Source organism: Microtus oregoni, unplaced genomic scaffold (assembly GCF_018167655.1).
Source record: "Microtus oregoni isolate MIOR12 unplaced genomic scaffold, Mior012 000026F_ref0000081, whole genome shotgun sequence".
Classification (NCBI taxonomy): domain Eukaryota; kingdom Metazoa; phylum Chordata; class Mammalia; order Rodentia; family Cricetidae; genus Microtus; species Microtus oregoni.
In genome coordinates this window covers 20,199,697-20,213,495 of record NW_024543085.1, presented here as the reverse complement: position 1 = coordinate 20,213,495, position 13,799 = coordinate 20,199,697, and the positions used below count along the sequence as shown (strand labels likewise).

General features: G+C 44.7%; 1 protein-coding gene across 1 annotated transcript; it reads right to left on the bottom strand.

Annotated features, from left to right (window-relative positions):
• Window positions 1-5,131: 5,131 nt before the first annotated feature.
• Lmod2 (leiomodin 2) lies at window positions 5,132-13,074 on the bottom strand. Its single transcript, XM_041675505.1, has 3 exons — window positions 12,659-13,074; window positions 6,098-7,462; window positions 5,132-5,584 (listed from the first exon to the last, which is right to left on the bottom strand). The coding sequence occupies exons 1-3, from the start codon at window positions 12,929-12,931 to the stop codon at window positions 5,558-5,560; spliced, it is 1,665 nt and encodes a 554-aa protein (XP_041531439.1). The 5' UTR covers window positions 12,932-13,074; the 3' UTR covers window positions 5,132-5,557.
• Window positions 13,075-13,799: the final 725 nt, after the last annotated feature.

Sequence of the window (13,799 nt, the reverse complement as noted above, 5' to 3'; positions counted from 1 at the left end):
CACAGATGATACTAGCTACCAGTAAATGATCTGAGTAAGAAATTAAAATGTTGCTTCATCTCTGTAGACCAGGCTGGCCTTGAACCCACAGAGATCTGTCTGCCTCTCAAGTGCTGAGATTAAAGTGTGCCACCATCACCCACTGAATGTTTACTTTTGAATTATTTTTAAATACTTTAATCATCCCTTACCCCCATTCTCTCTATTGCAATTAAAAGATTTTTCCATTTGAAATATTAGATTAAATAACTGTCATGTTTGAGTAATCCCAAATACCTAATAATTATGTAAGAATTACATAAGAATTTATTGGGGGGGGTGGAGAGATGGCTCAGTGGTTAAGAGCACTGACTGCTCTTCTAGAGGACCCGAGTTCAATTCCTAGCACCCATATAGCAGCTCACAACTGTTTGAAGATCCAGTTGTTGGGGATTTGACACCTTCACTCCAATGCACATAAAATAAAGTTAAATAAACCATAAAAATTATTTTAAAACATTTATTTAGAATTACCTCAGAATTTTTCTTGTGAATTTAAAATAAACCCTGACAATATATATCATGAATGTCTTTACCCGTTCCATATATTTTAGAAACTAAAGTCCACTTTTTACACAGAGGTTTGCTTTGGTTTCATCTCTTTGTTTTAATCAATGAAAGTAAAATGACTTGATTTTGCTTCGGTTTTTTATTTTTTTTGTCATATTTCTTTAAAGCAGTTTTTACTAGGGACATAGGCACACCCTCTGTAGGAAAATGACTTTAATCCATCCCAAATTCTGACAAATAAGATTACAGTCTAGTGTTCTGAGTGTCTGGAAAGAGTCACCAGAAAAGAAATATTTGCGCCTGGATTGTCCTGATTGGTTTTCTGTTGTCCGCTGTCTCTCGAGTCGTAACACCTCCCAACTGTGGTGTATTGAAAAAAACAAAAGCTGTAGAAGGCTAAAGCAACTTCTAGGAAGATATCCACAAATAGGTATAAACAGATGTGTTTTCCTCTCATTTTTCTCTTTTAGCATAATTTATTTTCCAACTCTCCATCTAAGTCATGGACAATTTTGGGCAACTAGTTGAATCTTCTGGTCTTGTTATTTTTTATTGCATTATTATTATTTTATTGGTTTTTAATCTTGAGTAATAGCACTCCAAGCCTTGTCTTGGATGAGGATTATTTTTTTTTATATAAACTTACAGATGACAACCTGTACACTTGTAACCTAAAGTAACTCTAGAAATGTGTTGCTGTTTATGTAACAGTGAGTAATGGAGCATCAGGTTTCATTCAGGAAGAGAAAGTTAGTACTCATGCCAGTAACTGCTCACTCTGATGAGAGTGGATTGGAATGCTTTTCAATTGGGTGCCTAATTTTTAAAACTTAAATATATGATTCCAGAATGTTCTGTTGTTAACAAACATTTAACTTGGGGTAATTATACGCCAGCGAATTAGTGTTTCAGTTGGGAACAAGCTACTTCTAAAAATCAGTGCAGAAGAGCCAGTGTCAAAAGTCTCAGTCCTAGATACAAATTTATTTAGTGACTTCAAAACATAAGGCTTTAAAGATTATGGTTACCTACCTCAGGAGGACTTTAGAGAACAAGACTTTCATTTTCCGATTGAAAGCCCTTGCCTCTCGCAGCTCTAACGGAGAACCTACTGACCATTGCTCTGGACTACACATGGAAGCAGGGTGCTCCCAGAAAAGGGCCCTGAAGCATGCGCAGAGAATTGCCCACCTGGCTGCTCCCTAGCTGCACTCTCTTGAAAACTTAACCCGGGGATGGTGGAGGAGGGGAGTCGGGAGAGGAGGGATGGGACCCTGTCAACAGGCTTTTTCCTGTTTGGGACTTTGGGACAAGTCCTACGTCCTCATATTTCAGCTGTGATCCTTTTCAACCACATAACAACTTTGAATATGTGAATTGAACACAGCTCGCCTGTTTTCAGCTCAGTCACAGTGCCAAGATGTTGCTATGCCGTGTTCCTTCTAAAGAAAGTACACCTTTCTAACCTCCACCGTGAGGGACCAAGCTACTACAAAAGCTCTGGAACAACCCAAACGGGTGGGTTTCGCTCTGGATTTCCTGCCTGTTTGTGAATGTCTTCCTGGAAGCAAACTGGGGCTCACTGGTTCAGCTGGTATGGCCGGCCAGCGAGCCTCCAGGACCTGTCCTTGACTCTCAGTGCTGGGATGCCCACAGCAGGCTTTTTACGCAGGCTCTGAGTTCCAAATCACATTCCTGACTGAACCATTCCCTGTGGCCTTAAACGTTTAAGTTGGGAAAACCTATTTAAACACTTAACTTTTTATCAAGTTGTTGTTTTCCAGAATAACATTAAATCTTGAGTTCAGGCCACTGTGTGTACCATCGTCAAAGTGAAATAACATCCCACATCATTGAACCTTTGTGGGAGCTTTTGGTTTTGGTTTTTCATTGTGTGTGTGTGTGTGTGTGCGCGCGCGTGTGTGTGAGTGTTTTATGTCTGGTCACATTTGTATTTAAAAATCCATATTGTCGTCCTATCTGAGAGGCTGCCCTTCTGTCTGTGTCTGTCTTAGGTAAGGGTCTGTGCTAAAATGTGGCTCACCAACAAAAGCCATCCGATGCCTGCTTTTGAACAAGTTCAAGTAAAGAAGTGTGCTTGAGGCTCCTGAAAGGGTTGATGTCCTTGGCATTTCCACAGTTTTGATGTGGAGGGGGTTTCTGATTTCGTGATATCACCAGCACAGAGCAGAATAGCTCATGCTTGGAACCGTTGGGTACATAAGTGCACAGTCTATGAGGAATGTTGTTAGCGCCTCCTGACACTAGATTACATCAGGACCAGGTTCTAGTTCCTTGGTTCCTAACTCGGTGTTTGGAAGAATGTCCGGCTATGTAGTAAGCACTTGGAAAATACTCGTGGAAATCGAGTGTGTTGATCTTGGTGCTACTGTTCTAAGTTTCAGAACAATCCTTTGCCTTTATATCATGTTATCTGGTGATTAATGGAAATGAAAGTCTGCCTTAAGACCCTCATAGAAGGAAAAGATGGTCTTACCTTTACACACACACACACACTTCTCATACCTGAAAAAACTTATTCAAGAAAGGAAGTTCTTAGGAAATCTTTACAAGAACATACTGGTTTGCTCCAGTCTTTGAGTCATCTCAGCGTAGACATGGAAGGTGTCCCTACTGCCTCCTCTCACTCCTCGGTAGTAAGTATCTCAGGGCAGGTGGTAAGTCAGGATCTTGCTGACATAGGATCTTGCTCACATTCAGCACCTGTGGCCGGGGAGCACTGCCTGGGAAGCAGAGTGAGCCTCAGTGTTTTTGGCCCCGTTTCGAATCAGGATGAGGTGTATTTTCAGAGAGCAATGTGCACGTATAAATCACCACCTAAACACTTCATCTGGTCTGCGGCAGTCTTTCCCTCAGGGAGCTGAATGCTTTTTATAGGAGATGAACTAATAGGCTTTGACTCCAGCTTTTGTCAGTTCTCAGGCTGGTGAGTTGACGGCTGTCAAAATGCCCTGCCTATTTGCAGCACTGGACCCTGATAGAACATGCTCTACAGTGCTTTTCGTTAAGAATTAACGTGCTCACTGGATGCCTAACTACCTCATACTTGTCTTTATTCTGAATCTTGTAATATGCTGTTTTGTGAGGGCCCATGTCTCTACATCCCACTTCTCATAAGTCCTGCATTCTCCTAAGGTTCACAGAGATCCAGTAAGGCAGGCTTTTGCAGTGCAATGTGGAAACGTGTCAGTTAGTTCCAGGATTCTGGGGAGAAGACTTAGCTTCCATAGCTAAGCACTTCCTGGTAACACAAATGCTATCAGCTGGCCTCCTTTGGGAAGTTCTGTGTGGTCTTACTAATGATGTTATTTATCAGGACCCTTTCCTCCTCTGTCTCTTCCCTCTCTCTCCTTACCCTATGTTGTTCTTTTTTTAAAAATGCTCCAAGATCCCCGTGGCAGTAGGCAGCAGAAATGCTGTAGGTCCTAAATGTGGCGGCGGGCCATGTGGTGGCAGGCAGCGGGCCCTGGGAGCAGCCAGTCCCAGAGCGGCAGCCCGAGCGGTGGCGGTGGGCCATGTGGCGGCAGACAGTGGGCCCCAGGCAGAGACGGCTGCTGGTCCCCAAGCAATGGCTGGTCCCAGGCGGGGAGACACATGGCGGGCGGGCAGAAGACAGAAACATGGATAGACACGACATGCAGGGTGAGGTTGAATGTTTATTCAGGGAATTATGGAGGAGGAAGGGTGAAGAGGAGGACAGGGAGAGAGAGAGAGAGAGAGAGAGAGAGAGAGAGAGAGAATGAGAGAGAGAGAGAGAGAGAGAAGAGGAGAAAGAGACAGAGAAGGGGGAAAGAGAGAAGTGGGGAGAGAGGCAGAAGCAAAGCTGCCTCTCCGAGAGGAAGATGGAAAAGAGAGCGAGCTCAGGCCTAAGATCAGCGGATGGGGAGGGGAATGGGTGTGGCTTGTCTCTTAAAGCGACAGAAAAGCACAACACCCTAGGTGTACCAGAACCTGTCTTTGCAAGCAAAGGTCAGGAAAAATGAAGGTCTGAGTTTCTGTTCTGAGTTAACATGCACAGGAACAGAAGCATACACACACCTTCAACCTTACGTAAGACATGATTTTGCACACTAGTGGAAAGAGTGAAAATAGTGAAGACACGCTCACAGGGAACAGCAGTTTACACTGGGTGCCTGGGAATGAAGGCCATTGGGAGGCTAGCATCTGGGTAAGAGCAGTGAGCAGCAGTGCATAACAGCCTAGGCTTTGCAGCCAGTGATGCTCAGCTTCACATTAGCCGCTGCTCCTCCATTTCTCACCTGTCTGATAGAGAGAGCACCTCTTCATGCCGTGAAATATGCACAAAATAACAGTTCAGAGAATGACCCTCATCTACCGCCTGCTAATGTGAATCTCAGGCACTGACTAAACGTACAGCCTCTGGAATCTTCTTTGGTTCCAGTTATTCTTTCTAAGAGATGGGATGAGTGAAAGAAATAATCCTGAGAGTTACATGATCATCTTCATTGGAAGTTCTTGAGGTTTATCTTCTGGAAAGAGGATCTAGAATTTCTTGGGCATGAAGAAAGAAAGCAAATGCTAAGAGCATGAACCCTTTTGGTGTGAGAACGTAATGATTTTAATATTTAGCAATATTACATACATAGCCAGCAGATGTATTAACTCAGAAAAATAATGGTTTCTCTTTTTTAAAAAAAGAAAAAAATTAATCTAAGGTTATTGGGGTTACAAAAATAATAGCACATTTCTTTAAGTGATTTGCACTCAGTCACTGAGACACCAGAGCTGCAAAGAAATCTTGCTGGCCTCTGCCCGCATAAATCTTACGACATTAAAAAAAAAGTTTATTTTCATATTTACAGAAGAAACGTGCTGGTTGCTTCTTAAAATTCCCTTTGGAATTCCACAGTGACACTATTGTTGAAGTCGGGAACATTTCAGATTAAAGAAGGCACTTTGGAAGCAGCTTGCAAGGCACCTCGGGTCACACCACTACACAGTTCCGGGTCCTCTTCTACAGACGGGTTTATCTCAGAGCCTCAGGAACTTCCACCTACAAAGACAGGACGTGGCCTTTCAATCAAGGAACTTGAGTGTTCAAGTAAATCACCGTCGTTGTCACCACCACCACCTGTAGGGTCTACCTTTAGCACTTTACCCTGAGGGGAATTGGAATGTAGATTATGATTGCCGAGTGGTGATTACCCACATTTATAAATTTGCTAGTAAATCCTTTGCAGTTTTGGGGTGGAAATTCTGAGAAGTGATTAATCTTTTCAGGATGCTGATAATACTTCTTTTTTTTTAATTAGGGAAATTGAATGTTTATATGTTGGAGTGTCAAAATGATCCCGGCTGAGATAAGTTGGCACGAATGGAAATGTGTTCCTTCTCTCACCCAATGTACCCACCCCTAATGCCCACTGACACTTGGCGTGCTTGCTCTCACATGCACAAATATTAAAAGATTCATAAGAATTTGGAGAGGTGGCTTTGATAGCATCCATCCGTGGAGACTGATTCATTGAATCAATTTCACCTTAGGGTTAGTTCTGGGGTGACTTACCCTCCGGAGCTGTCTTATGCTGCTTCCCCGGATGGCTTCCATGAGGTTCTCATGAGCTGATCTCTGTGGGGTAGACGGTCGGGAGCTGTCTTCCATTTTCTTCTCTTGCACTGACCTCAGAGAATTCTTTATTTCCTTCAGGATGTTGTTTGGCTGCTTCTTAACCTTCTTCCCTTTTTTCTTCCGCTGTCCATTTTGTAGGGCCCGCTGGGCATTTTCCTGTTGTTTAATCACTTCTGCAATATTTCGGGTGATGAGTTTTTTCTCTGGGAGTGGAGGAGGAGGGGGAGGAGGTGGAGGAGGCAACAGGTGGGGAGGAAGAGGGGGAGGAGGAGGAGGAGGGGCTACCGGAGATGGAGGTCTGCTTCTCCCAGTGTGGACTTTCTTGGAGACTTTGGGAGATGACCAGGGAGACTGCCTTGGAGAGGCGTACGGAGAAGAGCCTGGCGTCCCTCTTTGCCAGACTTTGGTCCTAAGAGCGGCTCCTCCGTCGTACCCCTCTTGCTGTTTCTGCTCCTGCATGCGCTTTTGCCTCTGCTTATCCATATTCCTTGTTAAAATACTCGTCATACTCATTCTTGGTCCTGGGAGCTCAAAATGGTAGCCCAGCCTCAGCAGCGTGGTGTTCTCCTTGAGCAGCTTGACAATCTCCATCTCTACCTGGGAGCCCATGATGTGCCTCTGGTTGTGGAAGCGCAGCTCGGTGAGCACCGTGTTGTGCTGCAGGGCTCTCATGATGGCCAGGATCCCCTTGCCTGTGATGAAGTTGGACTCCACGTTGACACTGGTGATGTGCTCATTCTTCTTGAGCATGTCTGCGATGGCAATCGCGGCGGCGTCATCCGCATGCGTGTTGGCCAGACTGAGCGTCTTCACGACTGTGTTCTCCTTGAGCGCTTCTGCAAAGCGGGACAGGGTCTGTGTGGTGATGTTCTCGATATTGTTCAGATTGACTTCTGTTGTGTCAGGGTCATTGTTTTTAATCTTTTCCAGGGCGTCCTCAATAACGGTGGGATTTCCACAAGGGTGAATGGCGGTGGGTGACTCTGTGTTCCTCTGTGTCCTTCCACTGTTGCTATTGGTTAAATTTATATTTTCTATTTGACTTTTAAATGTCTTTGGCTTGGAGTTATCTGAATTAGTGCTACTGTAGTTTACAGTTCCATTAATGTGTTTTGTGGCTTCAGGTGTAGCTTCCTCTTCCTCACTGTCCTCTTCTTCACTGTCCTCTTCCTCCTCTTCCTCTTCCTCCTGAGACTCCTCCTGCCCCTCCTCCTCTTCTGTACACACCTCCTCAGAGATTTCGCTGTTGCTTTCTGTGAAGATTAGTTCTTCCTCACTCTCTTCCTTGTCTTCCTCTGCAACCTAAGGAGTGTATTGACACCATTAAGGTTTCCCTGCAAGCACATTTATGAGTTTACAAAAGTAACATAAGTATCTCAAAGGTCCTGGGGAGCAGGGTTAGCAAGCCCTTGTTTCTCACCTCTCTAGTTCACGTAGGCAAGGTCAATGTTTGGTTGCATAACCACTAACCGCTTCTCTGTAAATATTTATCTTCTACAAAAGAGCGGGCTTTTAGTGAATAAGAATATGTGATCATTTTCCTAGTTTGAATACAGAAGTCAGAGCTTTAACTTCGGAAAATGCTGGATAAATTTTTCAACATTTTAGGCATAGCAAGATATTGCAACAGATAAATGTACTTGCAGCATAAGCCCAATGGACTTCAATCCCCTGGTCTTTCGACCTGTACATGTGCCATCATAAATAAAATAAGAAAATATGAAAATTTTAGTTGACTTCACAACTCATTTTGTTCCAGTTTTGCAAATCTCTCTGGATTATGCTGTCCTTTCCTATTTCTTACCAAACAAGTACAACAAAAATAAACAATATGGCAATGAATTCCCTGCCCTTGATGCTCAAATTTCACCAGGCCTGTTGGCACACACCTGTAATCTTAGCTAATTAAGAGGTTGAAGCAAGAGGGTAGTGAGTTCAAGGCTTGTCTACCATAGAGAGAGTTCAAGGTCAGCTTAGGTAATTTAGTGATACTCTGCCTCAAAGAGAGGGCCCAGGGCTGGGAGCAAAAGCCAAGCAAGAGTGTTTATTCCCTGAATGTTCAGTCAATTACAGATGTGACCAAGCCTAGTGCCCTCTGTCCTGTTAGTCTCCATGTAGAGAAAGCAGATGTGGTTTGCAGCTCTAGCATTTATCTGTTGTGTGATGGCACCCAGCACAAACAGGTGGAAATGCCACACTCTTCCAGAGTCGCTGATCAGGGCAGACCAGAAGCTGCTCTCTGGGAAAACAAGCAGTAAACAAAACCTCTGGTGGATGCCATGGTAAAGCATGACAAGTTGCAGAAGGCGAGGTTCCCTAGATCCCACCCAGCAGTGCGCAGGAGCAGACAGCCGCAGCAAAGTTCAAAGCGGGTCTTTGCCCAGTCAACGCTTTAAACATAATTAGCATTCGTCCCTTTTAAAAGGATTTCAGGTAAACAGGATTTGATTCTAGCTTTGTCACTTCTGTTCACAAGTCCCTCTGCAGACTCCCCAAAATCTGCTTTCTCTTTGTCCTGTTTTCTTTTATTAGAAAAAGCCTTGGAAATGCCGAGAGTGTCTGTTTTACTCTCTTGTGAGTCTTTCTCCTTGTCTGGTTCGAAGCCCCATGGCCCTTCCTTCCCCCACAGCCTCTTCCATTCTCTACACTGGAAGCACTTTGGGTGCTGCTGTCTGTGGCATGTGCATGAGGATGAAGCTTTGGAAAACACTGTTGGTCTCCAGGTTTGTCTGCCCAGTTGTCACAAAGTAGCTTCCAGTTAGCTACACTTGTTTAGAGTGACAGGCACCAAGTGATGGCCTGGGATGACCTGTTCAGTCTCAGTTTACTTGATATATTAGGAGAAGAAGGGAGAGGGTGTCTGTCTGTCTGTCTGTGTGTGTGTCTGTCTATTTGTTTGTCAAAGGGATGGAAGGACAGGAGTCACAACTCAATGATACTGAACACCATGCAAAGCAGGCAATGGACCAGTTAGAGTTCTGACACTCCACCTGAAGTCACTTTGCTTTGTATAAGTTCTCGAAAGTGGGGTCTCCTTCAGTTGTCTATGGGTGTGTGCTGCATCCTCGTGTTTTTGGACTGTCTCAAAATCCGGAGTAGGCTGCCTTTCATACGACCACGAAATTTCATCTCCTTTGGTACTTAAAGATCTTTAAAGAACTCAAGAAACTAGACATTAAAATTCTAATTAACCCAATTAAAAAAATGGGGTACTGAACTGAACAGAGAATTCTCAACAGAAGAAGTTCGAATGGCCGAAAGACACTTAAGGTCATGTTCAACCTCCTTAGCGATCAGGGAAATGCAAATAAAAACAACTTTGAGATCTTTAGCCTCTCTCTACAAACGCCCTTCCCCTTTGAAATATAGCTGAAAAACATGCCAGTTCTCTAGCAACGTGAGCTGTTATGTAATGTCTGTCGATGTCTCTTCTAGGAGGCCACCTTTTAACCCTTCCTGAATTAGTGCCTGGGATGTCTGCATTGACACTTCTCCCAATAAGCTACAGCCCACACTTTAACTGCTTGTTTGCCAGTTTCTCCATAGACTGTTTGAAATGGGTGTAGGCCCATGTTGCTTTCTCACCTAGCACAGTGCCTAGCGTGTTAGAGAGGCTCAGTAAACTTTCATTTACTGCATGATCTCAGTTGACACTGGTTAACAACATCTCATAGGACTATACCTAGAAGAAATACTGATAAGGTCAGGAGGCATAAGGTGACCAAGTGTCCTGGCTATTTGCCCAAGCCTGGGGGTTTACCAAGAGACAGAAATTTTCTAAAGCAGTCCAGGGCAGTCCGAGATTGCTGATCACCCAGAGAGGGGAACATGTGGGAGAAAAGACTGTAGCAAGGGGAATGGGAAAGGTCGGAAGGCCCACAGGGCGATCCTTGCTCCTTTATGAATTAGTCCTACACTCGAGAGAAGAAGTGCTCACTGGTTTCCTACATCTGCTGCTTTGGAGTTAGGACTGATCCTTTGGGGAATGGGGTAGAAAGGTAGACATAGGGAAAGGTGGGAGATGAGGTGGGAAGGACTGAGCGGACGGAATGCAGATGCTGGTGAACATGGAGAGTAAACAGAACAACAACCAGGAGACAGCCAGCCTCTTCCGGTTATCTCTACAACACCATCATGGCTGTAGGGAAGCAAGAGGCTTGGCTTTCAGCTCTGGTCCTGGTTCTCCATGTCAAGAGCTGGTTGACTTTAGACAAATCATCTGGCCTTTCTGGGTCTCAAGAAATTGCGTGATTCTTATAGTCCTATGGTTAGTATGTGTCCTAAATTGCAGATGGGGTTGCTAGACCCCAGCTAGTTGGGCCTACCCTGATAGTTTCCCATCTGCATAGCCTAAAGAGGCTTAGAATGTGTCCCTTTTGAAGGACCAGACCATGTTCCTCCTGCTGGGCCAGCACCGACATATCTGAAAAACTACCTTCATGCCAAGAGTCTCTAGTTTCAATCCCAACTTGACTGACAAGCTGCTACCCTCACGTAAGTTCCTCAACTTTTCCTGGTCCTGGCTCTCAAATGCAGAAAGGTAAGATGAGATGAGATAAGGTGAGAAAAACCATTGGCCCTTGTGCCTTAGCCCCGGCAACTACTCAAGGGAAGAGAACTAAACCATTGCATGTCTAGGGTGCCTAGGCCTGAGGTAGGACACATTTATGTCAACCTAGATGAGTAGAAAAAAGGCTGTCACTCAACAGGTGCTACACAGACTGTTCCTAAACTTCACAAAGTCAGTGGCCTCACTACCCCCATCTCCTTCAGATCCCGGCTCCTTCTCATGGAACCTCTTTTGTGCCATCATCTTTGAGACAAGCATCTGCTCCCCTCTCCCCTCAGCTGCTTGGATGTTTTCCCTCCTGGGGGGACTGGATTATTTCCCTCTGTCAGTCAGCCCACTTCTGCTCAGCACCCTTGTGACTACAGAGACAGCTGGCTGGGCCTGTGAAGTGGGAGAAAAGTGAACCAGCTGAGAAGGGAATCAAAGCTCGTAAAAAAAAAAGACAGCCTCTCTAATTGGACCGATAAGCCATTGGCAGGATCAGCAAAACCTTTGGCAGCATGAGGTGGGTGTCAACAACAGCTGACAGGAGGCTTTGCCCTTCGGTTCTCTCTGCTGTCATAACATTAATGACATTAAAATGCCTTTGTCCTGTTATTGTTGTAGGTGCCTCTGTGTTCTGGCTTCTTAGGGATAGTTGCATTCTCCGCTTGGAGAAAATTTTTTTTTAGCAAAAATAGTTAAGATGTCATTCTATTTCATCAGACTGTTGACTCTTATTTGCATTCCAAACAAACAAACAAACAAACCAAAAACAAATAAGGAAACCAATCAAATCCAACTTTTAAAGGACGGTCATGGAAGAACTGACTAGCCCAGATTGTCACTGGTCATAAGTGTTCTCTCCTTGTCTCTCCCTCTGGTTTCTCGTGTCTGCAGCCACAGTGGCCTTGGAAGATCCTGGCTTGGTCCCAGTGGCCCTTCCGACGATGACTGACACAGGCTAAGCTCACACATATCTTGCTACAAATGTCCACACAGCTATCGCCAAGATCACCAGAGTTCCCACGTTAGTACTGCGGCAAGCTGGCCACCATGAGCCAGTTTATTTTCGTTATAAATGATTTCAGTGGCATGCACAGGCTTTTAAATAGTTGTTTGTAGTCTGTTTTCTTTTTCTTCCATGAACTCAAAGTTTCTTTCCTATAATAGCATTCTGCCACTATAATGACTTTCCCAGAGGTTAGTCTTTTGAACTTCCTTACAGTGATGACTCATTGGGAAATTCAAAATGACTCTTGCCTGGGCAGCACACATGGGCTCCCTGGACCTGAGCTCTCCAACATAAGTGTGTTTCTTAGTCTCTGAATCCCCTTCAAGGAGGAAGATTGTCATAGATGCATCTGTGGGCGCAGGCTTAACCCGCATCCTTGGTGAGTTTTGTCATTTAGATTCTATGCTAAAAGCATGTCTTCTCTTTGGGGAAAGCACTAGAACTTGTTGGAATCTCAATGGGGAGGGGGAGAATCTTATTCACAAAAGAAACAAAAAATGAATGCTCTCAGTGGACACATGGAAAGAGAATCCTTGAAGGAACAATTGTCTGTACAAACTCTAGCGACTTAAAGACAAACAGGAGGAGCAAAGAGGATTCTTGACTCTTATTTCCATGCTCGTCCCATAGCTTTGAACTCGTACCAGAAACATGCTACGCGACATCAGCGCCTCGGAGTATTTGATGAATCATTCAGACCAATACTCTCTGAAACAGTTTCCTTTCCAGGTTCCCATTTTAATCAGTAAAACTACTCTCACCAAGACCGTTTTGGCCTGGAAAATAGTGCAGTAATGGACACAATTGGGCTATAAGAAAATTTAAGTGATGAACACTGGGAAGCTGTGTTCTCAGAAAACCGGGGTGTCTGGCTTTGGAGTGGGGGTAGGGTAAAGAGGATGGGCACAGCCAGGGTACAGTCTTCAAAGCCTACCTTTCCACACTCCCCAAGCCGTTCCTTCTCCAGAAGTTTCTGGGACTCCTTTTCCCAATAAGCCATCAGCGCCTCCCTGCTGAAGTTCCCTGTGGGGGTTTTCTCCGTCAGACTCTTTTGCCTCATCCCCACAGGAAGAGTTCGGTCTGGTTCAATGTCCTCCAGCTCCCTCTCAAGCTCCTTAAGCTCCTCAGCTGAGAGGGAGGCCAGAAGTTCATCCTCATCGATGGATTCATATTTACTAAGTCCCCTTCTGTAGCCAAATGTAGACATGGTCCCAACCTCGTCAGACACCCCAAAAGCTTAAAGAACCAGGCATCCAAGGCAAGCAGAGGCTGACCGGGGAGGCAAGTGTCAGGCTGGTCGGCAGCTGGCGTGAGGAGTGGCCTCAGGAGCCTTTTAAGAGAGGTGATGCAGGGCTCTGACAATGTGGAGAGGCTGAAAGCATGGGCTGTTTTAAGCATCAGACGTCAGCTAGACATTTGAACACAAAGAATGTCACATCAGTGGTGGATGGAGGTCTCAGAACCAGCAGGGATTATTCACACAGTGGCCAGAGCCATATTTAGCTGAGCCTGATAGCTGGTGAGGACAGGCAGAGTGTTTCAGATAGGAGTTGACATGATCCTCCCGCCTCTGTGCTCAACTGTTGGAGGGTAAACTTTGTTTTGAAAATGTCTTCTCACAGACACTGGGCCATGAACGGATTCTTTCAATATGAACCGGGTGGTATGATGAAGACAGAAGCTATGATAATACAGGAATTTATAAATTAGCGTGCTTTGTGGTATGTGAAACCCTGTCATACGGTCCCTTAGTTGTATATACTTTAGAATTACAGTTTGACCCTCATTTACAGATTTTGGCAATTTGAGACGGAGAGAGTAAGTGAAACACTTTAAGGCTGACAGCTGGAAGGACAGAAGGAATCTTCTCCACGTCACCAAATGGCTGCCTTCTCCTTCCTATGTGAGTAGAAACTGGACTGTTCCAATTTATTAAACACTTACACTGTGACAAACCAATGCTCAACACTTTGTATATTTTGTAGCATTTAATCCCACAATCATATGAGGAATTATTATCATTGTCCGTATCTGAAAAGCGTAGACCCCTGAGAGATTGAATAACTAGTTTAGGA